Source organism: Chiloscyllium plagiosum, unplaced genomic scaffold (assembly GCF_037043375.1).
Source record: "Chiloscyllium plagiosum isolate Xiang-an unplaced genomic scaffold, Cpla_swu_hap1 HiC_scaffold_6, whole genome shotgun sequence".
Taxonomy (NCBI): domain Eukaryota; kingdom Metazoa; phylum Chordata; class Chondrichthyes; order Orectolobiformes; family Hemiscylliidae; genus Chiloscyllium; species Chiloscyllium plagiosum.
This window is the reverse complement of record NW_028270144.1, coordinates 122,584,318-122,609,736: the sequence shown is the minus strand read 5'-3', so window position 1 is coordinate 122,609,736 and position 25,419 is coordinate 122,584,318. Positions and strand designations below refer to the sequence as shown.

At 46.9% G+C, this 25,419-nt stretch overlaps 1 protein-coding gene across 8 annotated transcripts in view; it reads left to right on the top strand.

The window, feature by feature from the left end:
* Positions 1 to 10,456: 10,456 nt before the first annotated feature.
* pnpla4 (patatin-like phospholipase domain containing 4) overlaps positions 10,457 to 25,419 on the top strand; it is a 51,637-nt gene continuing 36,674 nt past the window's right edge. The window contains exons 1-4 of one of the 8 annotated variants that reach the window (XM_087988408.1): positions 10,465 to 10,506; positions 12,499 to 12,589; positions 14,034 to 14,187; positions 14,503 to 14,688. In XM_087988408.1, coding sequence (XP_087844534.1) covers positions 14,509 to 14,688 — 180 coding nt within the window. In that variant the 5' untranslated portion in view covers positions 10,465 to 10,506; positions 12,499 to 12,589; positions 14,034 to 14,187; positions 14,503 to 14,508. Of the gene's footprint in view, positions 10,507 to 10,542; positions 10,840 to 12,498; positions 12,590 to 14,033; positions 14,188 to 14,502; positions 14,689 to 25,419 lie in introns of those variants that run through there. The other 7 variants (XM_087988406.1, XM_043692415.2, XM_087988409.1 and 4 more) reach the window with 7 other exon arrangements.

The following is a 25,419-nucleotide window of genomic DNA, read 5'->3' as shown; positions in this document are numbered from 1 at the left end:
GGGGAGAAGAGTAGGGTACACATTTAAGCATGAGGCTTTTCTTTTAAGCTGGAGGTGAGGTTTTTACCTAATATTTTCACTTGCAGAGTCTTTAGTCTATAGCATTCTCTTCCCCAGAAACCAATGGAAACCATGCCGTTCAATTGATTCAAGGTAGAGTCAAATAATTTTTTCTTGAAAAAGACTCATGTTGAATTTGAAACACTGTTTCTATTTCCATAGGTGCTGCCAGAAGTGTTGAGCTTCTCCTGAACTTTCTGTTTTTATTTTAGATAGTTTTTTTACAGTCAAAGAATCAAGTGTTATCGGGGGGTTAGGCAGGAAGTGGAGTTAAGGGAGGAATAAATCAACTAGAAGAAAGTGGAGGACTGCAGATGCTGGAGATCAGAGTCGAGAGTGTGGTGCTGGAAAAGCACAGCAGGTCAGGCAGCATCCGAGGAGCAGGAGAATCAACGTTTTGGGCAAGAGCCCAAGTGGAGTTAAGACTATAATTGAATTGGCCACGACCTAATTAAATGTCAACCAAAAGAGCTGTGGGTGCTGTACATCAGAAACAAGAACAGAAGTTGCTGGAAACGTTCAGCAGGTCTGGCAGCACCTGTGAAGAGAAATCAGACTTAACGTTTTGGGCGATTTTGTTTTTGTTTCGAATTAAATGTGAAGCAGGCTTGAAGAACTGAACGGCCAATTCCTGCTTCTAAGTCAAGTTTTCCAATGCTGTATACTCCTTTGTTCCAAGTGTAACTGAATATAATGCAATTACACCATTAAGCGTTTTAAAGGACAGGGGATTAAATTACATGTTGGAATGTTATCTTATAGAATCTCCTGTTGTTTGGGATGTGTATTTGTCAGGGCACAGTGCCTTCTGTAGGCTGGGATGTGTAATTGTCAGGGCACAGTGCCTTCTGTAGGCTGGGATGTGTAATTGACAGGGCACAGTGCCTTCTGTAGGCTGGGATGTGTAATTGACAGGGCACAGTGCCTTCTGTAGGCTGGGATGTGTAATTGACAGGGCACAGTGCCTTCTGTAGGCTGGGATGTGTAATTGTTGTGACATGGCACCCCCTGTAGTCCTAGCTGTGTAATTGTTGGGACTTTGTACCCTTCATTCAATGGCCCTGCAAGCTCCATGAACTGGTTAAAATAAAATGAGAGGGTGAGCAGGAGGCCACATTCCTTACAGCTAGAGGCAAGTTTCTGTGATGCAGCTTCCATCACCATCTGATTTTTGGGTGGCATGTTGGCTTAGTGTTTAGCATGACTGCTTCACCGCGTCAGAAACCCAGGCTCAATTTCACCGTAGGGTGACTGTCTGCATGGAGTTTGCATGTTCTCCCTGTGTCTGTGTGGGTTTCTCCAATTTTTTCCCACACTCCAAAGATGTGCAGGCTAGGGTGGATTGGTCATGTTAAATTGCCCCATAGTGTCCAGGGATGTACAGTTTAGGTGGATTAGCCATGGGAAATGCAGGGATGCAGAGATAAGGTAGGATGGACTCAATGGGCCAAATGGCCTGCTTCCATGGTTATAATGTCCTTTATAGGTCAGGATGTGCAATTGTCAGCGATGTGGAATTGTAAATACAGAGCAACTCCTGTAGTCCAAGATGAGGGTTTGAGCTATGGGGAGAAGCTGAACAGGCTGGGGCTGTTTTCCCTGGAGCGTTGGAGGCTGAGGGGTGACCTTATAGAGGTTTATAAAATGATAAAGGGCATGGGTAGGGTGAACAGACAAGGTTGTTTCCCTGGATCGGGAGAGTCCAGAACTAGAGGGCAAAAGTTTTGGGTGAGACGGGAAAAATTTAAAAGTGACCTAAGGGGATACGTTTTCTCCCAGAAGGTGGTGCAAGAATGGAATAAGCTGCCAGAGGAGGTGGTGGAGCCTTCCGCCTTGGGACCTTCCAACACCACGGGATCATAGAGTCACAGAGTCATAGAGATGTACAATATGGAAACAGACCCTTCGGTCCAACTCGTCCATGCCGAACAGATATCCCAACCCAATTTAGTCCCACCTGCCAGCACCTGGTCCATATCCCTGTAAACCCTTCCTATTCATATATCCATCTAGATGCCTTTTAAATGTTGCAATTGTACCAGTCTCCACCACTTCCTCTGGCAGCTCATTCCATACACGTACCACCCTCTGCGTAAAAACGTTGCCCCTTAGGTCTCTTTTATATCTTTCCCCTCTCACCCTAAACCTATACCCTCTAGTTCTGGACTCCCCGACCGCAGGGAAAAGACTTTGCCAATTTATCCTATCCATGCCCCTCATGATTTTATTAACTTCTATAAGGTTACCCCTCAGCCTCCAATGAGAACACAGCCCTAACCTATTCAACCTCTCCCTATAGCTCAAATCCTCCAACACTGGCAACATCCCTGTAAATCTTTTCTGAACCCTTTCAAGTTTCACAACATCTTTCCGATAGGAAGGAGACCAGAATTGCACGCAATATTCCAACAGTGGCCTAACCAATGTCCTGTACAGCCGCAACATGACCTCCCAACTCCTGTGCTCAATACTCTGATCAATAAAGGAAAGCATACCAAACGCCTTCTTCACTATCCTATCTACCTGTGACTCCACTTTCAAGGAGCTATGAACCTGCACTCCAAGGTCTGTTTGTTCAGCAACACTCCATTGTAGCTTACAATTAAGTGTATAAGTCCTGCTAAGATTTGCTTTCCCAAAATGCAGCTGAATTAAACTCCATCTGCCACTTCTCGGCCCATTGGCACATCTGGTCAAGATTCTGTTGTAATGTGAGGTAACCCTATTTGCTGTCCACTACACCTCCAATTTTGGTGTCATCTGCAAACTTACTAACTGTACCTCTTATGCTCACATCCAAATCATTTCTATAAATGATGAAAAGTAGTGGACCCAGCACCGATCCTTGTGGCACTCCACTGGTCACAGGCCTCCAGTCTGAAAAACAACCCTCTACCACCACCCTCTGTCTTCTACCTTTGAACCAGTTCTGTATCCAAATGGCTAGTTCTCCCTGTATGCCATGAGATCTAACCTTGCTAACCAGGCTCCCACTGGTCTATAGTTCCCTGGCTTGTCCTTACCACCTTTCTTAAACAGTGGCACCACGTTAGCCAACCTGCAGTCTTCCAGCACCTCACCTGTGACTATCAATGATACAAATACCTCAGCAAGAGGCCCAGCAATCACTTCCCTAGCTTCCCACAGAGTTCTAGGGTACACCTGATCAGGTACTAGGGATGTATCTTCTTTTATGCGTTTCAAGACATCCGGCACTTCCTCCTCTGTAATACGGACATTTTTCAAGATGTCACCATCTATTTCCCCACATTGTATATCTTCCATGTCCTTTTCTACAGTAAATACTGATGCAAAATACTCATTTAGTATCTGCCCCATCTCCTGTGGTTCCACACAAAGGCCGCCTTGCTGATCTTTAAGGGGCCCTATTCTCTCCCTAGCTACCCTTTGTCCTTAATGTATTTGTGAAAACCTTTTGGATTCTCCTTAACTCCATTTGCCAAAGCTATCTCATGTCCCCTTTTTGCCCTCCTGGTTTCCCTCTTAAGTATACTCCTACTGCCTTTATACTCTTCTAAGGATTTACTCAATCTATACCTGACATATGCTTCCTTCTTTTTCTTAACAAAACCCTTAATTTCTTTAGTCATCCTGCATTCCCTACATCTACCAATGTTTCCTTTCACCCTACCAGGAATATACTTTCTCTGGATTCTCGTTATCTCATTTCTGAAGGCTTCCTGTTTTCCAGCCGTCCGTTTACCTGTGAACATTTGCCCCCATTCAGCTTTTGAAAGTTCTTGCCTAACACCATCAATATTGGCCTTTCTCTAATTTAGCACTTCAACTTTTAGATCTGGTCTATCCTTTACCATCAATATTTTAAAACGAATAGAATTATGGTTGTTGACCCCAAAGTGCTCCCCCAGTGAACACCTCAGTCACCTGCCCTGCCTTATTTCCTAAGGGTTGGTCAAGTTTCCTGATCTCCCCTCCCCACCCCTTATCCCAGATTCAACCCTCCAACTCGGCACCACCCACTTGAACTGTCCTACCTGTCCATCTTCCTTCCCACCTATCCACTGTACTCTGCACTCTGAGCTATCATCATCACTCCCTAACTTCATCCACCTATCGCATTCTAAGCTCTCTTTCCCCCCAGCCCCACACCTCTCTTCTTTCTCTCTCAACCCTCTAGCCCCCACCACCCCACATTCCTGATGAACAGCTTATGCTCGAAACGTGGATTCTCCTGCTCCTCAGATGCTGCCTGACCTGCTGTGCTTTTCCAGCACCACACTTTTTGACTCTGACTCTCCAGCATCTGCAGTCGTCACTTTCTCTTAAGAAATCTGGTTGGCATGGATAAGTTGGGTTGAAGTGTCTATTTCCGTGCTGTACATCCTTATGACTCTATATGCAATTATTATGGCACAGCACAGCTCCTCCTGTAGTCTGGGATGTGTAATTGTCAGAATACAACATACCTTGTATCTTTGTGTAATTGTTAGCACAGAGTCCTCTGTAGGCCAGAATGTCTAACTGAGAGAAAGTAAGGTCTGCAGAAGCTGGAGATTAGATGAGAGTGTAATGCTGGAAAAGCACAGAAGGTCAGGCGGCATCCAAGAAGCAGGAGAATCAATGTTTTGGACAAAATCCCATAATCAGGAATGAAGCTTGTGGGCTAGGAGGTGGAGAGATAAATGGGAGGGGGTAGGGCTGGGGGGGGGGGGGGGGGAAGGTGGCTAGAGTGCAATAGGTGGGTGGAGATGGGGGTAATGGTGATAGGTCAGAAAGGAAGGTGGAGTGGCTAGGTGGGAAGGAAGATGGACAGGTAGGACAGGTTGTGAGGGTGGTGCGAGTTAGAAGGTTGGATCTGGGATAAGGTGGGGGAAGGGGAAATAAGGAAACTGGTGGAATCCACATTGATGCTGTGTGGTTGGAGGGTCCCAAGGTGGAAGATGAGATGTTCTTCCTGCAGATGTTGGGTGGTTAGGATGTAGCAATGAAGGAGGCCCAGGACCTGCATGTCCTTGGCGGAGTGGGAGGGGGAGTTGAAGTGTTCAGCCATGGTGTGGCGGGGTTGGTTGGTGTGGGTGTCCTGGAGATGTTCACTGAAGCGCTCTGCAAGTAGGCATCCTGTCTCCCCAATGTAGAGGAGACCACATCGGGAGCAATGGATACAGTAAATTATGGACTGGGCCAGACCACTCAAAACATTCTTAAGCAGGCAGCCCAGAGCGTAACTTTGCAATTTGTTTCAGTAAATGTACAGTGAGAATTACCCGGAGTAAGTTAGCTAGGTTGACTACCAGGATTTAAAATAGACAAAAATTTATTCAAGAAACTATACAATGAAACACAGAACAGAATAAAGAATCCTTACAGAACTCAATCTATCCAAACTAGAATTCATTATGCTGTTCCAAATACACACAACAGTCCTAATAAACACACCCTCTTAAAAACACAGTAAAAATGGAACAAATGCTTACAGGTTGAAGTTATAAATGCAGAAGGAGAGTGAGAGTTTCACAATCTGTTTCCACACTGCTGTTCTCCTAACTAGTTCTGGACTGAACTGCTCAGCTAGAGAGCTGACCACTCCCCTTACATTATACAGGTCATTTCTAAAACATGGCCGCTTTGGCCTGAAGTCTCATCTGTTTACACATAAACAAAAAGGCCTCTCAATACCCTTTAATCTCGGTACCAAACCAGTCTAATCGGAGCCGAGAGATGTTCACGACCCCTCTGAAAGAAACCAAGGACATAGGGTGGCACGGTGGCACAGTGGTTAGCACTGCTGCCTCACAGCTCCAGAGACCTGAGTTCAATTCCCGCCTCAGGCGACTGACTGTGTGAAGTTTGCACGTTCTCCCCGTGTCTGCGTGGGTTTTCTCCGGGTGCTCCGGTTTCCTCCCACAGTCCAAAGATGTGCAGATTAGGTGAATTGGCCATGCTAAATTGCCCGTAGTGTTAGGTAAAGGGTAAATGTAGGGGATATGGGTGGGTTGTGCTTCGGCGGGGTGGTGTGGACTTGTTGGGCCGAAGGGCCTGTTTCCACACTGTTAGTAATCTAATCTAATCTAATCTAAATTGCTCAGTATCCTTGAGAAAAGGAACAGCTTTTGGAAAAGATGGACTGCTTTGTGACATATGAAAACTCTGATGGATTTGGAAGGCTCCTTTGGGGCCTTGGATGGTGGTGAGGGGAGAGGTGTCGGTGCAGGATTTCCTGTGGTGGCAGGGGAAGGTGTCGTGAGGGGACGGTGGGCTGTTAGGGGGTGTGGACCTAACAAGGGAGTCGTGGAGGGAATGGTCTTTATGGAAAGCGGACAGGGGTCGGGAGGAAAATATATCTCTGGTGGTGAGGTCCTTAGTTAGTGGCGGAAATGGCGGAGGATGATGCATTGTATCTGGAGATTGGTGGGGTGGAAGTGTGGACCGGGGGGAGGGGGTTCTGTCTTTGTTGCAATTGGAGGGGTGGGGTTCGAGGGTAGAGGTGCGGGAAGTGGATGAGATGCGTCGGAGGGCATCATCGACTACATGGGAGAGCAAGTTGCAGTCTGTTGTGTTCTGTGGTGGAGTTAGTCCTCCTGGGAGCAGATGGAGGGATAACGTTTTTACAGGAGGCAGGGTGGGAGGAGAGATGTAGTCCAGGTAACTGTTGGAGTCAGTGGGTTTGTAGAAGATGTCTGTATTGAGTTGGTCACCATTGATGGCAATGGAGAGGTCCAGGAAGGGAAGCAAGATGTCTGAGATTGAAAACTTAAGGCCAGGGTGGAATGTGTTGGTGAAGTTGATGAACTGTTCAACCTCCTCGTGGGAGCATGAGGTGGCGTCGATACAGGCATCTATGTAGCAGAGGAAAGGGTAGGGAATGGTTTGGTGCAACTGCAGAAGATGGACTGTTCCAAGTAACCGTTAGATGACAGGCTTAGCTGGGGCCCGTGCGGGTGCCCATGGCTACCCCTTTTGTCTGGAGGAAGTGGGAGGATTCAAAGGAGAAATTATTGAGGGTGAGGACCAGTTCAGCCAAACGAATGAGTGTCAGTGGAAGGGTACTGGTGGGGACGCCGGGAGAGGAAGAAACGGAGGGCCTGGAGGCCTTCGTCATGGAAATGTATCGAGACGGGACGTCCATGGTGAAGATGAAATGTTGGTGTCCAGGAGTTCCTGGACTGGGAGGGGATAGGATAGTATCAAGGTAGGTGGAGATGAATTTGGTGGGGCAGGAGCAGGCTGAGATGATGGGTCGGCCAGGGTAGTCAGGGTTGTGGATCTTGGGTAGGAGGTAGAATCGGGCGGTGCGGGGTTCCCGGACTACAAGGTTGGAAGTTGTGGGTGGGAGTTCCCCTAAGGCGATGAGGTTGCTTCTGGTCTGGGAGATGATGATTTGGTGATGGGAGTTGAGGTCATGGTCAAGGGGCCAGTAGGAGGAGGTGTCTTGAGAATTGGTGCCCTGCTTCAGCGGTGTACAGGCCAGTGTGCCAAACTACCACTGCCAACCCCACCCCTCCTCCCCAACCTTGTTTGCTAGTTTGATGGTGAGGTTGGGTGTGGAAGGCTGTGCGTTGCGAGGGTGAGAGGTTGGAGTGGGTGATGGGGGGTGGACAGGTTGAAGCAGTCAATGTCCCAGTGGCGGCAGTTTGAAATAAAGAGATTTGTTAGTACAATTGTTAGTACACAGCTCCTCCTCTAGCACAGGAGGTGTAATTGTTGGGACACAGCGTTTAATCTCTCCATTCCCCTGTGTCTGGGAAGTATAACTGTCGGAACACTGCCACCTGTAGTCTGGGAGTGTAATTGTCAGGATAGAGCACCCCTTTTGACTGGGAGGTGTAATTGTTGGGACAGAACGCCTTCTGTACTCTGGGAGGTCCGATTGTTGGGCCACAGTGCCCCTTGTAGTCTGGGAGGTGTAATTGTCAGGACACAGCGCCCCCTGTAGCCTGGGAGGAGTAATTGTCAGGTCACAGCACCCCCTGTAGTCTGGGAGGTGTAATTGTCAGGTCACTGCGCTCCCCTGTAGCCTGGAAGTTGGAATTGTCATGTCACAGCGCCCCCTGTAGACTGGGAGGTGTAACTGTCAGGTCACAGCACCCCCTGTAGCCTGGGTGGTGTAATTGTCAGGACACAGCGCCCCCTGTAGCCTGGGAGGTGTAATTGTCAGGACACAGCACCCCTTGTAGCCTGGGAAGTGTAATTGTCAGGTCACAGCTCCCCCCTGTAGCCTGGGAGGTGTAATTGTCTGGTCACAGCGCCCCCTGTAGCCTGGGAGGTGTAATTGTCAGGTCACAGCGACCCCCCGTAGTCTGGCAGGTGTAATTGTCAGGTCACAGCGCCCCCATGTAGTCTGGGAGGTGTAATTGTCAGGACACAGCGCCTCCTGTAGCCTGGGAAGTGTAATTGTCAGGACACAGCGCCCATTGTAGCCTGGGAGGTGTAATTGTCAGGTCACAGCTCCCCCCTGTAGCCTGGGAGGTGTAATTGTCATGTCACAGCGCCCCCTGTAGCCTGGGAGGTGTAATTGTCAGGTCACAGCACCCCCTGTAGCCTGGGAGGTGTAATTGTCAGGTCACAGCGCCCCCATGTAGTCTGGGAGGAGTAATTGTCAGGTCACAGCGCCCCCTGTAGTCTGGGATGTATAATTGTCAGGTCACAGCGCCCCCTGTAGCCTGGGAGGTGTAATTGTCAGGTCACAGCACCCCCTGTAGCCTGGGAGGTGTAATTGTCAGGTCACAGTGCCCCCATGTAGTCTGGGAGGTGTAATTGTCAGGTCACAGCGCCCCCTGTAGCCTGGGAGGTGTAATTGCAGGTCACAGCACCCCCTGTAGCCTGGGAGGTGTAATTGTCAGGTCACAGCACCCCCTGTAGCCTGGGAGGTGTAATTGTCAGGTCACAGCACCCCCTGTAGCCTGGGAGGTGTAATTGCAGGTCACAGCGCCCCCTGTAGCCTGGGAGGTGTAATTGTCAGGACACAGCGCTGCCCTGTAGCCTGGGAGGTGTAATTGTCAGGTCACAGCACCCCCTGTAGCCTGGGAGGTGTAATTGTCAGGTCTCAGCACCCCCTGTAGCCTGGGAGGTGTAATTGTCAGGTCACAGCACCCCCTGTAGCCTGGGTGGTGTAATTGTCAGGTCACAGCACCCCCTGTAGCCTGGGAGGTGTAATTGCAGGTCACAGCGCCCCCTGTAGCCTGGGAGGTGTAATTGTCAGGTCACAGCACCCCCTGTAGCCTGGGAGGTGTAATTGTCAGGTCACAGTGCCCCCATGTAGCCTGGGAGGTGTAATTTTCAGGACACAGCACCCCCTGTAGCCTGGGTAGTGTAATTGTCAGGACACAGCGCCCCCTGTAGCCTGGGAGGTGTAATTGTCAGGACACAGCGCCCCCTGTAGCCTGGGAAGTGTAATTGTCAGGTCACAGCTCCCCGCTGTAGCCTGGGAGGTGTAATTGTCAGGTCACAGCGCCCCCCCCCCGTAGTCTGGCAGGTGTAATTGTCAGGTCACAGCGCCCCCATGTAGTCTGGGAGGTGTAATTGTCAGGTCACAGTGCCCCCATGTAGTCTGGGAGGTGTAATTGTCAGGTCACAGTGCCCCCATGTAGTCTGGGAGGTGTAATTGTCAGGTCACAGCGCCCCCTGTTGCCTGGGAGGTGTAATTGCAGGTCACAGCACCCCCTGTAGCCTGGGAGGTGTAATTGTCAGGTCACAGCACCCCCTGTAGCCTGGGAGGTGTAATTGTCAGGTCACAGCACCCCCTGTAGCCTGGGAGGTGTAATTGCAGGTCACAGTGCCCCCTGTAGCCTGGGAGGTGTAATTGTCAGGACAAGCGCTGCCCTGTAGCCTGGGAGGTGTAATTGTCAGGTCACAGCACCCCCTGTAGCCTGGGAGGTGTAATTGTCAGGTCTCAGCACCCCCTGTAGCCTGGGAGGTGTAATTGTCAGGTCTCAGCACCCCCTGTAGCCTGGGAGGTGTAATTGTCAGGTCACAGCACCCCCTGTAGCCTGGGAGGTGTAATTGTCAGGCCACAGCGCCCCCTGTAGCCTGGGAGGTGTAATTGTCAGGTCACAGCGCCCCCTGTAGCCTGGGAGGTGTAATTGTCAGGTCACAGCACCCCCTGTAGCCTGGGAGGTGTAATACTTGAGCGGGGTAGACGTGCTGGAGGGGAAACGGTGGAGTTTCCGAGAGTCTGCAGACGGGAGTATTCCTGATCATCAAACCGGCCCCGGGGACCGTGCAGCCACCACCAACCCCCCCGGGCCGCGTGTGGGAGAGGGAGGCCCCGGGCCCCGGGCCCCGGGCCTCGGGCCCCGGGCTCAGGGCCGTGTGTGGATCCGGGACTGGGCCCGGGCCCCGGGGTTGCTAAGGGCGGCCTGCGGGTCACCGGGGGCAGAGACCGAGACCGGATCCGGGGATCCGGGGGTCCGGGGGTCCGGGGGTCCCCCCCCCCATAAACCGTACATCCCCCTTGGCCCACTCCCGGTGGGTTTCACATAACACAACCTTTCAGCAACACCTGCATTGACATAGCGCCTCCGCGGTCACATCACAGTATTTCAGCAACACCTGCATTGACATAGCGCCTGCGCGGTCACATCACAGTATTTCAGCCCAGCTCACACTGTAACGTTGAGGTTTGCACTCGTATTGGAGTAGGGTTTGAATAATGTTGTACCTCAGGTAAGCGAGCCGCTGTTTGAGAGTTAATTGATTAATATAACAGCGATTGACCATTGAACTACATGATGGGCCTCAATGGTAGTGCCCCTACCTCTGAGCCAGGAAGCCAGGGTTCGAGCCTCCCCCGCTCCAGAGGTGTGTAATAACATCCTGGTACAGGCTAATTAGGAAATAACATTGATGTGTGTGTGTGCCTTTGATTGGGGGACCTGGGTTGGAAGGTGATGCACACACAAACGGTCTCCTATGTTCGTAGGTTAAGGTGGTTCAAGGACTCTCCCAGCACAATACCCCTTTTAGTTACTTGAAAAGTGTTTTTGTAGCACTTCAGCCTCACGCCGTGATTGATGGTCATCACTGTGGAGGGTGTCAGGTCGGTCAGAGAACCTCCCTATCTGTGGGCTGTGCAAGGGGTCATCAGACCTAACTGGCTGCCCCTCCTTCACAGCTGTGTTCGCCCCTGGGTATCCTTGGAGAGGGAGTAAGGGGTAAAAACAATGACAATGTGTTGCTGGAAAAGCGCAGCAGGTCAGGCAGCATCCAAGGATTTTCAGCTCTGATCTGCAGTCCTCACCTTTTCCCTGCAGATGCTGGGAACCAGATTCTGGATTAGTGGTGCTGGAAGAGTACAGCAGTTCAGGCACCATCCGAGGAGCAGTAAGGGGTGTCCACCAATACCCTCAAAGCCTTTAGAGAGAGCTGGGCACCGCAGGCGCTGGGGTGTCTCATCTCGCTCTCCCAATGCTATCCTGTTTCCCCCACCTTTTTGTTTCTTGTTTCTGTTGCACTGCCCCTGGTGAGCAGTGTTTGTCAATTTGTCACTTGTTTGGTGATTGAGTGTTTTGGTGGTAGATTTCTTGAAAAATGAATTAGTACGCTGAGATTAAAAAAAAGGCTGGAAGAGCTCAGCAGGACTGTGGAGAGAAATCAGAATTAACCTTTTGGGTCTGGTGACCCTTCCTCAGAACTAATAACCTGAGGTTTTTTTCCAATCTATCTGACGCACTAAGGTTCTGTATTTTGGGAGCTACTCTTGTAGCCCACCTTTGAACGTTTTCCAAATCCTCCACGATACCAACGAAAGCTGCACACATTATTCTGACTGTAATCAGGACAATGTGCTGTACTTTGTTTCACATTGATATGTTTTGTCCTCTATCGAGGAGCCCTGTCAATGGAACTTGATCACCCCTTAGACGTGGCTGCAGTCCTTTGAATGAGCAGTGAGATCTATGTCATGTCCTCATATAGGGGAATGTTAAAGATCCCATGTCACAGTTTGAAGAAGAATAGTAGAACTAGTGTTTGGGCCATTGTGTACTTCAACTGAAAACATTCCCTTGTGATTATCTCCTTGTTGCAGGAGGTTATTACAAGCAATCCATTGCAGCTGTTCCTGCTTTAGAACAGTGACTATACTTAAGTGCTTAATTTGCAATGAGATGCTTTGGCACATCCTGAACTCCTGAAAGGTGGTGTATCAATATGTGAACCATTACTGCTTCTCAGCATGGGTTATGGTCCTTCAGAGAATTATGAAGTGTAATGCTAAGATCTTTTACAAGTTTCTGATTTCAGAAATGTTCCCTGTAAAATATGAGTATATTCAGCCTTGGTCCTCCTTTGTGCTTATCTGGGTTGAATGTCATTTGCAAAGTCTTGACCCATCCTTGAACCATTGTTAAGTTTTGCACCTAATTTTTCCATTGGCCTAACGTGTACATGTATTCATTAAAACTTTAATGTTTCCTGTACTTCACGCTAATTAACATTCTGTATTATGCTATTCAACAGGTTGTTTAAAGAAGTAACAATCCTGGGCTGACTTCATCGAAGTGTGGAGTACAAAAGATAGAAAATTCTGCTAGACCTTTACTAATTGCTGGTAAGTACCAGTGTCCAATTGTGGCCAATTCTGGGTGCCATGGCTTTGGTAAAATGTCAAGGTTTGACCTGACTGTCTCTGGGGTGGTTATAAGGAGAGACCAGAAAAGTTGGGATTGTTCTCCTTGGAATCTGGTGAATTCTGAGTCAATTTAATGGAAAGCTTCAAAGATAACCTGGGGTTTCATGATATGTAGGGAGAAACTGTTTCCGTTGACAAACGTCACCAACCATAGGACTCGGGGACATCAAGATGTACAGCTCACGAAATAAGACCTTTCGGCTCAACCCATCTATGCTGACCAGATATTCTAAATTAATCAAGTCCAGCACATTTGCCAGCACTTGGCCCACATGCCTCTTAAACCCTTCCTATTCTTGAACCCATCCAGATGCCTTTTAAATTTTGTAATTGCACCAGCCTCCACCACTTCTTGTGACAACTCATTACATACACGTACCACCCTCTGCGTGAAAAAGTTGTCCCTTATATCCTTTTTAAATCTTGCTCCTCTCACCCTAAACCTGTGGCCTCTAGTTTTGGATTCACCTACCTTGGGGAAAACATCTTGACTATTCATCCTATCCATGTCCCTCATGACTTTATAAACCTCTGTAAGGTCACCCTTCAGTCTTAGACACTCAAGGGAAAACAGCCGCAGCCTTTCCCTAAAGGTCAAGCTCTCCAACCCCAGCTGCATCCTTGTAGATCTTTTCTGAACCCCTTCGAGGTTAACAACATCTTTCCGATGTCAATAGGTGTGAAGCTGGAAGTCCTGACAATGGGTTTCGGCCCGAAGCGTTGACTTTCCTGCTCCTCGGATGCTGTGCTTTTCCAGCTCACACATCTACTGACTCTGACTTCCAGCATCTGCAGTCCTTACTGTCTCCCAACATCTTTCCTAAAAACAGGGAGACCAGAGCTAAATGCATTTAAAATAATTGGCAAAATAACTGGATTGGGGAGTTTCTTTTCACACCCTTTTCTGAGTAAATGAGAAGAACTAATTAATTAATGACCTGTCTCTTGAAAGCCGCTGCTGCTATAACAAAAGCTTCCACATAAGTCAGTGTCATTTCCAGGGCTAGTGTTGCACTGCAACTCCTGAGGCACCCACTGACCACTCCAGAATCTCAAATGTACTGACTTCCTCCCCAAGGGCACCCGTAGAAGAGACATAGGCAATTGCAATGAGCAGCCCTTTCAACCATCTACTGCCTGGATCTGTTTACAGTCACTTTGTCCACAGACAGTTCATCGCATTGAGTTGTTGCCACGTGGAATGCATTGCCTGACATAATCAGTAATACGTTTCAATGAGGAAATGAAAAATACTAAAAAAAGGAATAAATTGCAGTGCTGTGGGAGAAAGAGCAGGGGAGTGAAACTAATGAGCATCTGAATAGCTACCTTCTATGATTCAAGGTTCTATAACCTTCCACAGTGTCATTGAACCTGCATTTGCCAATGGTTCTAGCAGGCTCTTGGAGCTAAATTCGATGCTCAAGACCTCCTGTTGTTGGTACAACTAGTATTCACTGAGAAAAACAACATTGGAAGGACCGCAGAGAGGCCACCAGCCTGCGCTGCATTACACAGTAAGTCTCACCAATGCTGAGAGTTGTTTCCTGGCAACAAATAACAGAACAAGTTGGAGAAACTCAGCACGTCTGGCAGCATCTGCAGAAAGAAAGCAGAGTTCGTCTTTCGTATCCCGGGGTGACCCTTCCTTCGCAGCGACTCTGCTTTCTCTCAGACCTGCTGAGTTTCTCCAGCTATTTCTGTTTCTGTTCCAGATTTCCAGCATCTGCAGTTTAATTGTTGTTTAACGGCAGCTTGTCGCTGGAACGTGGCCCGAGGTGGGGGCTTCCTTTGTATGATTTTTATCTTGTTTTTTCTTTCCATTCACACAGTTAACTATGTGTCCCCTGAACCTGACTTTTAGTGCCTGTGGATTTTTGGGAATTTACCACTTGGGAGCAGCAGTTGCTCTTCACAGACATGGGAACAAGTTACTCAGTAAAATACAGAACTACACAGGAGCCTCTGGGGGAGCTTTAGTTGCTGCTGTTCTGCTATCGCAACCTGAAACACTGGAGGTGAGTAAGATAGGAATTATAATAAGTGCACAGCCATGGATTATCTGCAGTCAGGATTTTCATTAGGTAGACTTTTGCAAGCAAATCAGAATTTCCACATGATATTGCCACATCTGTACATTTAATGCTGTTTAATCTCACTTCCCAGCCCTCACCACGTGCTTTTTTTTCCACATTTTTTTTTTCTTCCTTTTCAAGCATTATTCTGATGCTAGATGTTACTATTCCAATAATATAATGGAATGCTGCGGATGCTGGACATGTGAAATTAAAGCAGAAAGTGCTGGGGAAACTCAGCAGGTCTGGCAGCATCCGTGGAGTGAGAAACATAATTAACGTTTTGTGTCCAATAGGAACTCAAACTTTCAGAACTGAAGGGGGCTGGTAAGTGGTGGTTTTCATCCTGTAGGCAGAGGGGGAAGGAGGAGCGAGTTGAACAGATGCTGAGGATGCCCAGAGTAAGATATAAATGGAGTGTTAATGATGGTAAAGGAGGGTTAGAGATGTAAAATGGGTGTAAATGATAAGTATGAAAAGGAGAAAATGGGTCCACTCTACTGAAAGCAAAGGCAAGGAGAGACAAACACACGGCTGTCTGGGGATGAGGGATTGGATGTAAGAAAAGTGGAGGAGAGAGGTCATCTTCAGAGGTTGTGGAACAACATATGGAGTCTTAGAGCTGCAAGATGCCTAAGTGAAAATTTAATGCGTTGTTTCTCCAGCTTGTGTTGAGTTCCATTGAATTACAATAACAGAGCTAGAACAGAAATATGGCACGGTGGCTCAGTGGTTAGCACTGCTGTCTCATAGCGCCAGGGGCAACTGTCCATGTGGAGTTTGCACATTCTCCCCGTATCTGCGTGGGTCTCTGCTGGGTGCACTAGTTTCCTCCCACAGTCCAAAGATGTGCAGGTTAGGTAAATTGACCATGCTAAATTTTCCATAGTAATCAGCGATGTGTAGGTTAGGTGCTTTGTTCAGGGGTAAATATAGGATAATAGGGTAGGGGAATGGGTCTGAGTGGGTTACTTTTCGGAGGGTTGGTATGGATTTGTTGGGCCGAAGGGCCTGTTTTCACACTGTAAGGATTCTGTGATACGGTCGTTCTTCTATAGCATGATGATTACGTTCATGCGCGACCTCTTGTTATAGAAAAACTGAGCTTTGAAACCTGTGCTTAATGTGTTGGTGCTGTAAGCATGTTACAGCCAACACACGTTTTGAAGGTTTCTGCTGTAGGAACAGCATCAATCGCGTTACAGCAAATTTGCACTGATGAAATGTGCCTTGTAACTGCATTCCCTGTACTCCCATTCCCCTATTCCATCCTGTATAACATTGAGATCATTCAAAAATCTACTATGCATGCTTTAACTTGCAGCAAGTGCTGTTCAGTCATCAACCGCCTTACTTGCTGACCTACTTCGTACTAGATTGGTCAAATTACGGCTTGACTTTTAAAAATTGTCATCCTCGTTTCCAAATCCCTCATGCTGTTGTCCCTCCCTGTCTCTGTAATCTCCTCAAGTCCTACAATCCTCAAAGATATATGTCCTTTTCTAATTCTGGCTTTTGGGAACATCCTCGATTTCAGACATTCTGCTAATCATGGTCAAGTCTTCAAACTAAGCTTTGGAATTCTTTGCTTACACCTTTGTCCCTCTTTGCATTGTTTCTCTCCTTGATGGCAGTCTTAAAACCTCTCTCTTTTTAGCCATATGACCTAATACCTGCTGATCTTGCTTGGTATCTTACTTTGGTTTTATGAAACAGTTTGGAACGCTTTCTTATACGAAATAGATTTGTGTTGATTCCCTTTAGATTCTGTAATTGTGACAAGGCATTGCATCTTTTAGTAACTGTCTATGTGAAACAGCGGTCTTGAATTTTGTGGCAGTAATGACAGCAAAACTGTCAACATTCCACCATCTCTTTTGAAACTGAGGTCTGGAGTCTGTTCACATGCAGTTATTAAAAGATGCAGAAATCAAGTAGTTGCTGTTTCTAAGTTTCCCTTTTGGGCACACTGTTAACATCCCTGGAGTTTGTAGTTAACCAGAAATCCCTGAACTGATGAGAGCATGCACTTTACCCTTTGCTGTAAATTATTCTTGAAAGCTCCTTGTTGAATGAGGTGAATGAGGTATTATAGAGCTTTCAACACGGGAGTAATTTACTAATTTTAAATAGCTTCTCTAAATGAATAAACTGACTTTATGGATGTAGGTTTACTCTCTGAACTGGGAGGTTCATTTCCAGTCGTTTTGTCACCCTGCTAGGTAACCTCTTCAGTGGGCCTCAGGAAGAGCACTGCTGATCATTCCTGCTTTCTGTTTATATAAATAAAAAGCAGGAATTAACAGCAGTGCTTTGCCTGAGGCCCACTGAAGATGTTACCTAGCAGGGTGACAACGTCTGGAAATGAACCTTCCAGCTCAGTGAGCAAACCTACATCGAAAACCTCCACCTGAGCTACAAATCTTCTCAACTCACTAATTTTATGCTTGTGAAATATTGAATTTTTCCAAGATGGTAAAAGAAGATGTTTAATCTTCTTTTGCTTTAAAAATAGTTTGGCTATATTATTTTGACCGGAATCCCATATTTATGTCCCAATCTTTATTTATTCTGTATAAACTAGTATATTGAAAGGACAATATGCGCTTTTAAATTCCTAGTTTGCTGTCTGTGAGAATACTTTGGTGAAATAGGCTATTTAATCTGATGGTTACCTTTACTCTTACTGGATACCTGGAGATATGTTTCTGCTTACATTAATATATAGCAGGTTTGATTCTTATAATTTTGGAAAATGTGATGATTGTATTTAGTAAACCTTCCAAGGAGTTTACATAATCTTCTATTATATAAACTCCTTGAGTATTTCAATAAAAGTTTGGAAATCCGGGCGGCACAGTGGCTCAGTGGTTCGCGCTGCCTCACAGCGTCAGGGTCCCAGGTTCGATTCTAGCCTTGGGCGACTGTCTGTGCGGAGTTAGCATATTCTCCCCGTGTGTGCGTGGGTTTCCTCCGGGTGCTCCGGTTTCCTCCCACATTCCACAGATGTGCAGGTTCGGTGAATTGTCCATGTTAAATTGTCCATAGTTGTTAGTTGCATTAGTCAGAGGGCGGGTGGGTTCCTGTTCGGAGGGTCGGTGTGGACTTGTTGGGCCGAAGGGCCTGTTTCCACAATCTAATCTAAACTAGACTGGGTTTGCATAGATCTGTTAAATATCCCAGATAATGTAATGTTCAACACTAGTCAGTGGAGACATATTTGTCACTATTTTAAGCATCTGGAAAGTTAGAATATTAAGACAGTGAAATGTACAGCACGGGAACAGGCCCTTCAGCTCACCAGGTCTGTGCTGATCACGATGTTAATCTAAACTAATCCTATCTGTCTGCCTATGGTCCACATCCCCTCTATTCACATGTCTGTCTAAATGACTCTTAAGTGTTGCTATAGAATCTGCTTCTACCACCTCCCCTGGCAGCATGTTCCAGGCACCTGCATAAAAGCTTGTCTTGCATCTCTCTTTTTAACTTTTCCCTCTCTCACCTTAAACCTAAACCATCTAGTATTTGAGATTTCCACTGTGGGGGAAAAAGACTCTGACAAACCATTCTATTGCTATTTGTCATAATTTTATATACTTCTGTCAGGTTGCCCTCAACTCCAATGCGAAAACGATCCCAATTTGTCCAACCTGTCCATACCACCAGTTGAACCACTAATCCAGGCAACATCCTGGTAAACCTCTTCTACACCCTGTTCAAAGCCTCCACATCTTTCTTGTAATGTGGCGACCAGAACTGCACACAATACTCCATAGTCCAATTATACCTTGATACAATTGATCACATCTATTAGGTTTGATGACACTCGGGGATTTTTGAAGTGAGGTGATAGTCTGTTTAGCCTTTCTGTTCAAGTCAGATAAACTGTTTTTGAATTTGTGGTAATAATGGTAGAAGCAGTGCACACCATCGACAAGACGCACTGGGGAAATTCACCAAGGCTCCTCAGACAGCACCTTCCAACTCATGACCACTACCATCTGGAAGGCCAAGGGCAGTAGATGCATTGGAATGCCACCACCTGCAAGTTTCCATCCAAGACGTTCACCACCCTGACTTGGAAATCTATTGCAGTGTCGCTTGGTCAGATTCCTGGAATTCTCTCCCTCAGGGCATTGTGGGTCTCCCTACGGACTGCACTGGTTCAAGAAAAAAGCTCACAAGCGCCATCTCAAGGACAGATAGAGAAATGCTGGCCCAGCCAGTGACATCCACATCCCTTGAATGAATAAAAGCAATTTATTTATTGGTCCATGTCATGAAGACAGTATTTTTTATCCTTGCATTGTTATTTGTAGGAGTTTGTTGTGCGTACATCAGCTGCCACAATTTCAATAACGTCTATATTTGAAAGGAGTAGTTATCTAAAGCTCTATGAAAGGTGCTTTATAAATAAACTTTTTTTTTGGCTTTCTCTTAAAAGTCAAACTTGGCATCCTTCCCAAGTCATCTCCTCTTGTGGTGAAGGCGGCTTTAGCCATTTATCCATTTCTGAGTGGAGCAGTTACAGAAACATTACAGAAAAGCTGCAAATAGAGAAATACATTGGCTTTAAAAAGGCCTGGCTCCCTGACTGAGCCAGAACCAATCTGTGTCGCTATCATACTACAGAATGTTCATGGTTTTAAAAAAATGAGGCCACTCAGCCCTTTGTCTCTGTGCTGGCTGAAAAATGAACCAACTAGCCACATCCTATTTTCCTGCACTTGGTGCATAGTCCTCCAGGTTACAGCACTTGGTGCTCACTCAGACACTTGTTAAATCAGCTGAGGGTTTCCCTTTCAACTTTCTTTTCACACAGTGAGCTCCAGATCTCTAATTCCGTCTGGGTGCAAAGATTTTTCCTCATTTTCTCTCTAATCTTTCTAAATCTCTGTCTCAGCCTCCTCCGTTGCAAATAGAACAATTTGGCCTATCCAAACTTTCCCTAGAGCTATACTTTATCATTCCAGGAACCTTCACTGTGCTCTCTCCCGTGCAGCAATAGCTTTTCTGTAATGAGGTGAATGAGTTACATATTAATGCATGAACATATAACCAGAGAGACAAGGGGTTAAAGGGATTCCTAAGTGTTTTAACTGGTCATTGGTCACAAGAGTTGACAGAATTGGGCTCAAATTTGAAGCGTTGCAATAACTAAACCTGCTGATCCTGCTTAAGTGTCCTCTCACCAGAGACATGGGACAGGATCGATAGCCCCTAGTTGGATGGGAATGAGGGAGGTTGGGAGATTGCCCTAGCTGAACAGAACCATCTCGCCCCAGAGCTGTTTGTGCAGATGTGGGTAGGGGGTGGGGCATTAGATGGGGTGTGAGTGGGGTGTGGCAGGCCAGGGTGTGGGCGGAGTGAGTGAGGGGTTGGGGTGCATTTGGGGGCGTGGAAGGGTGAGCGGAGTGCAAGAGTGTGTGTGTCTGTGTATGTTGGGGGGTGGTGGGGTGGGTGAAGGATGCGGGACGACCGAGGGGTGGAAAGAATTGGGAAATGTAGAGGTGAGTGTGGGGAAAGGGGACAGTGGGGCATGTGGCGTGTTTGGGAAGGGGGTGTGGGGTGAGTGAGGGGAGCAGTGTGGCGGGGGTGGGTGCTAAGTGGAAGGTGAGTTTTGCGGAGGGTTGCAGGATGTGTGTAGGGGTGGGCAAGGGTTCGATTCCAGCCTTGGGTGATCGTCCATGTGGAGTTTGCACATTCTCCCCGTGTCTGCATGGGTTTCTTCCAGATGCTCCGGTTTCATCCCACAATCCGAAGATGTGCAGGCTAGGTGAATTAGCCATGCTAAATTGGCCATAGTGTCAGGTGCATTAGTCAGAGGTAAATATGGGGTAGGGGAACGGGTCTGGGTGGGTTGCTGTTCAGACGGTTGGTGTGGATTTGTTGGGCTGAAGGGCCTGTAGGGACTCTAATCTCTTTTTAAAAAAACCCATCTCTTTGACGTAATCTTTTGTCACCAGTCCTAATGTTTCCATCTTTAAGTATTAATTTAAAAAAAAGGACAATCTATTTATGATCTTCTGAAGTTTCCTGGAATAGTTTGTTACATCAAAGATGCTATGTGAATGCAACTAATTGTTTTTTAAAGCAGCAGTACTTCCTGCACCGGAGTGTCTGATATGTGGCCCTTTTGTTCTTGTGGTGACGTTTTCTCTGAGCTGCGGTGGGTGAGGCTCCTGCTGGTATCTGTTATACTGCTGTTTCACGCAGTGAATTTTACTCTCACTTTTCTATCTACACCTGCTGTCACTTGACGAGATTTGCATTTCAGTTAATTTTGTGCAGTATTTTCTAGATCTTCTGTGAAATCTGTCCAGAGGCCCTTGCATTAACTAAGGCCCGATTGGATACTGTTTGGCATTATTTTGTTGCTGTTGACCATTATTTGAGGTTATCCCCTCTCCCTTCACTCTTCATTTTGATTGGTTCTAGTGTCCCTTTTCCTTCCAGTTATAGAATCATAGTGTCATAGAGATGTACAGGTTGGAAAAATAAGGGGGAGGCCATTTAGAACAGAGTTGAGGAGTGGTGAATATATGGAATGCTCTGCCCCAGAAGGCAGTGGAGGCCAAGTCTCTGGATACCTTCAAGAAAGAGATGGAAAGAGTTCTTAAAGATAGTGGAATCAAGGGTTATGGAGATAAGGCAGGAACAGGATACTGATTGTGGATGATTAGCCATGATCATAATGAATGGTGGTGCTGGCTCGAAGGGTCGAATGGCCTACTCCACCTATTCTCTATTGAAACTGACCCTTCAATCCAACTCATCTGTGCCGTCCAGATATCCTAAATTAATCTAGTCCCACTTGCCAGCACTTGGCCCAAATCCCTCTACCCTTGCTATTCATATACCCATCCAGATACCTTTTAAGTATTGTAATTGTATCCACTTCCACCACTTTGTCTGGCAGCTCGTTCCATACATACACCACCCTCTGTGTGGAAAAAGGTGCCCCTTAGGTCCCTTTTTAAATCCTTCTCCTCTCACCTTAAACCTGCGCCCTCTAGGTTTCAAATCTTCAACCGTAGGGAAAAGACCTTGGCTATTTACATTATCCATGCCCCTCATGATTTTATAAACCTCTATGAGATCACCCCTCAGCCTCTCTTGCTCCAGGGAAAGTAGCCACAGCCTATTCAGCCTCTCCCAATTGCTCAAACCCTCCAACACCAACAACATGCTTGTAAATCTTTTTTGTACCCTTCCAAGTTTCACAACATTTGCCAGAGAAGCTCTTTAGATGGTGGATAAAGCATGGCCCAATTTCCAAGGCAGCAGCAATCTGTCTTCTCCTTGGACAACTGAAACCCAAATTGCTGGAAGATCTCAGGCAGGCCTGGCAGCATCTGTGGAGAGAAATCAGAGTTAACATTTTAACAGGATGTTGCCAGGGTTGGAGGATTTGAGCTACAGGGAGATGCTGAACAGGCTGGGGCTGTTTTCCTTGGAGCGTCAGAGGCTGAGGAGTGATCTTACAGAGGTTTATAAAATCATGAGGAGCATGGATAGGGTAAATAGACAAAGTCTCTTCCCTGGGGTCGGTGAGTCCAGAACTAGAGGGCATAGGTTTAGGGTGAGAGGGGAAAGATATGGAGGAGACCTGGGGGGCAGCTTTTTCGCTTGGAGGGTGGTACGGGTGTGGAGTGAGCTGCCGGAGGAGGTGGTGGAGGCTGGTGCAGTTGCAACATTTAAAAGGTATTTGGATGGGTATATGAATGGGAAGGATTTGGAGGGATATGGGCCAAGTGCTGGCAGGTCGGACTAGATTGGACTGGGATACCTGGTCAGCATGGACGGGTTGGACCGAAGGGTCTGTTTCCGTGCTGTACATCTCTATGACTCTATAACAGACCGAAACGTTAACTCTCCACAGATGCTGCCGGATCTGCTGAGATCTTCCAGCAATTTCTGTTTTTGCTCTAGATTTCCAGCGTTCACTGTTCTTTTGTTTCTTTCTTTTTAAGGAGCCTGAGCTGTGTCAGAATTCCAACGTTGACGGCTGTGTTGTACAGTTTTTAATGTGATTGTCGGTTTGGTGGAGGTGGAGTGTCCCTACCTTTGAGCCACTAGGCCCGGTTCAAGCCCCACCTGCTCCAAAGGTGTGACATCACATCACTGAACAGGTTAATCAGAAAGTATGTAATGGGGTTGGAAGCTCTTGCAGGAAGTAAAATCTAATGCCTACGAGTATACTTTTAATGCTGTTAGGTGTTAGACCTGGTCCGCTGTTTGCAGTGCTCTATTTTCTGGTCTGCAGTCCCAAAGATGCTTGACTGTTTCTTTCTACATGCCATAAGCCCTGACATTGATTATTATCTTTATATAACAGAGAAAAGACAGGGTGCAAATGGAAAGGTTAAGAGCCCATCTAAACTGGTTTATGCCAGTTTGAATTCAAATGCATGCATAGAGGGGCACTTTAGGTGCCGTGGTAGTGTCCCCTCTCTCTGAGCCAGGGTGCCTGGGTTCAAGTCCCAACTGTTAGGACACATCTCTGGATTGGTTGATTACAAACATCTCTTTAAATGCACACATAGAGCAGGTCTTGTGGTGCAGTGATAGTGTCCCTACTTCTGAGCCAGAGGATTTGAGATGTGTAGTACTGTCTCTCAAAAGGTTGATTTAGAATTTTTAAAAATAAACACGTACATGCACAAATGACCAGAAGAGTGTGCTACTGCATTGGCTAGCTGTTATCATTTAGTGCAGAGCAAGTACCACTTTTAAATCTCATTCTCGCTTAATGTCCATGTACCTGCTTTTGAAATACAGTAGAACCCCCGTATCCTCGAATTCGGTTTCTGCGGTTTCAGTTATCTGCAGGTTGCCACAGTCTGAAACTATTACATGGAACATTCCAGAGATAATTCCAGGGGGCTGCGGTGGAGGTATGTTTCCCATTTAAATGATAGGGGTCGCTACTATCCGTGGTTTTGGGCATCCGTGGTAGGTCTTGGAACTTATCACCCATGGCTGGTTGGGCGGGGGGGGGGGGGGGGGGGGGTGCAGAGGAGGGGGGAAACACCTGTATAGCATGTACCTGGATTTCTAAACTGAGACAGACCAGATTATAGTTACCGAGGCAGGTCATTTGAATGGATGCAATTGGGCACACTGACACCAGAAGCAGAGCTCTGCTACTCGGGAAAAGCAAGTGTTTAGGGACTAACCCCCTCATTCCCCAGGACATTATCCCAGTGTTTCACACGTTGTAGGTCCTTTCGCAGTCTCACTCACTCAGCCACTCACCCACACCCTTAGACTGCTCATACCTTGCATGCTAACCCAATGCCAACTCATCCTCCGACCAATCCCCTTGACTCCTCGTACCTCCATGCTCCAATACCCACCCTCTTTTAGACCCTCAATGCCAATTCACCCGGTACCTGTAATGGACAGACTTCGGGGAATATTATGAAGTTGCAAAAAATGTAACTCATTCAATGTGTCTCTCACTCCTGTACACTTGAGAGTGAAATAAAACAACTCAAGAAACCTGATCAAAGCTTTTACATTACCTCACATTTAGCATAGAGTCACCGAGTCATAAAGATGTACAACATGGAAACAAACCCTTCGGTCCAACTCGTCCATACCGACCAAATCTCCCAACCCAATCTAGTCCCAGCTGCCAGTACTCGGCCCATATCCGTCCAAACCCTTCCTATTCATATACCCATCCAAATGCCTTTTAAATGTTGCAATTTTACCAACCTCCACCACTTCCTCCAGCTCATTCCAAGTACCACCCTCTGTGTGAAAGAATTGCCCCATAGGTCTCTTTTATATCTTTCCCCTCTCATCTTAAACCTATGCCCTCTATTTCGGGACTCCCTCACCCCAGGGAAAATACTTTGTATATTTACCCTATCCATGCCCCTCATGATTTTATAAACCTTTATAAGGTCACTCCTCCGCCTCCGACGCTCCAGGGAATACAGCCCCTATAGCTCTCACTATAGCTCAAATCCTCTAACCCTGCAACATCCTTGTAAATCTTTTCTGAACCTTTTCAAGTTTCACAACATCTTTCCGATAGGAAGGAGACCAGAATTGCACGCAATATTCCATTAGTGGCCTAACCAATGTTCTGTACAGCCGCAACATGACTTCCCAATGCCTGTACTCAATACTATGACCAATAAAGGAAAGCATTCCGAACGCCTTCTTCACTATCCTATCTACCTGCGAGTCCACTTTCAAAGAGCTATAAACCTGCACTCCAAGGTCTCTTTGTTCAGCAACACTCCCGAGGACCTTACCATAAAGATTAGATTAGACGCCCTACAGTATCGAAACAGGTCACACCGATCTCCAAAGAGTAACCCACCCAGACCCATTCTCCTACTCTATATTTACCCCTGACTAATGCGCCTAGCACTATGGGCAATTTAGCATGGCCACTTCACCTGACCTGCACATCTTTGGATTGTGGGAGGAAACCGGAGCAGACACGAGGAGAATGTGCAAACACCAAACAGACAGTTACCCAAGGCAGGTATCAATCCTGCTCCCGGTGCTGTGAGGCAGCAGTGCTAACCACTGAGCCACCATGCCACCCTCATTAAGTGTATAAGTCCTGCTAAGATTTGCCTTCCCAAAATGCAGCACCTCGCATTTATCAAAATTAAACTTCATCTGCCACTTCTCAGCCCATTGGCA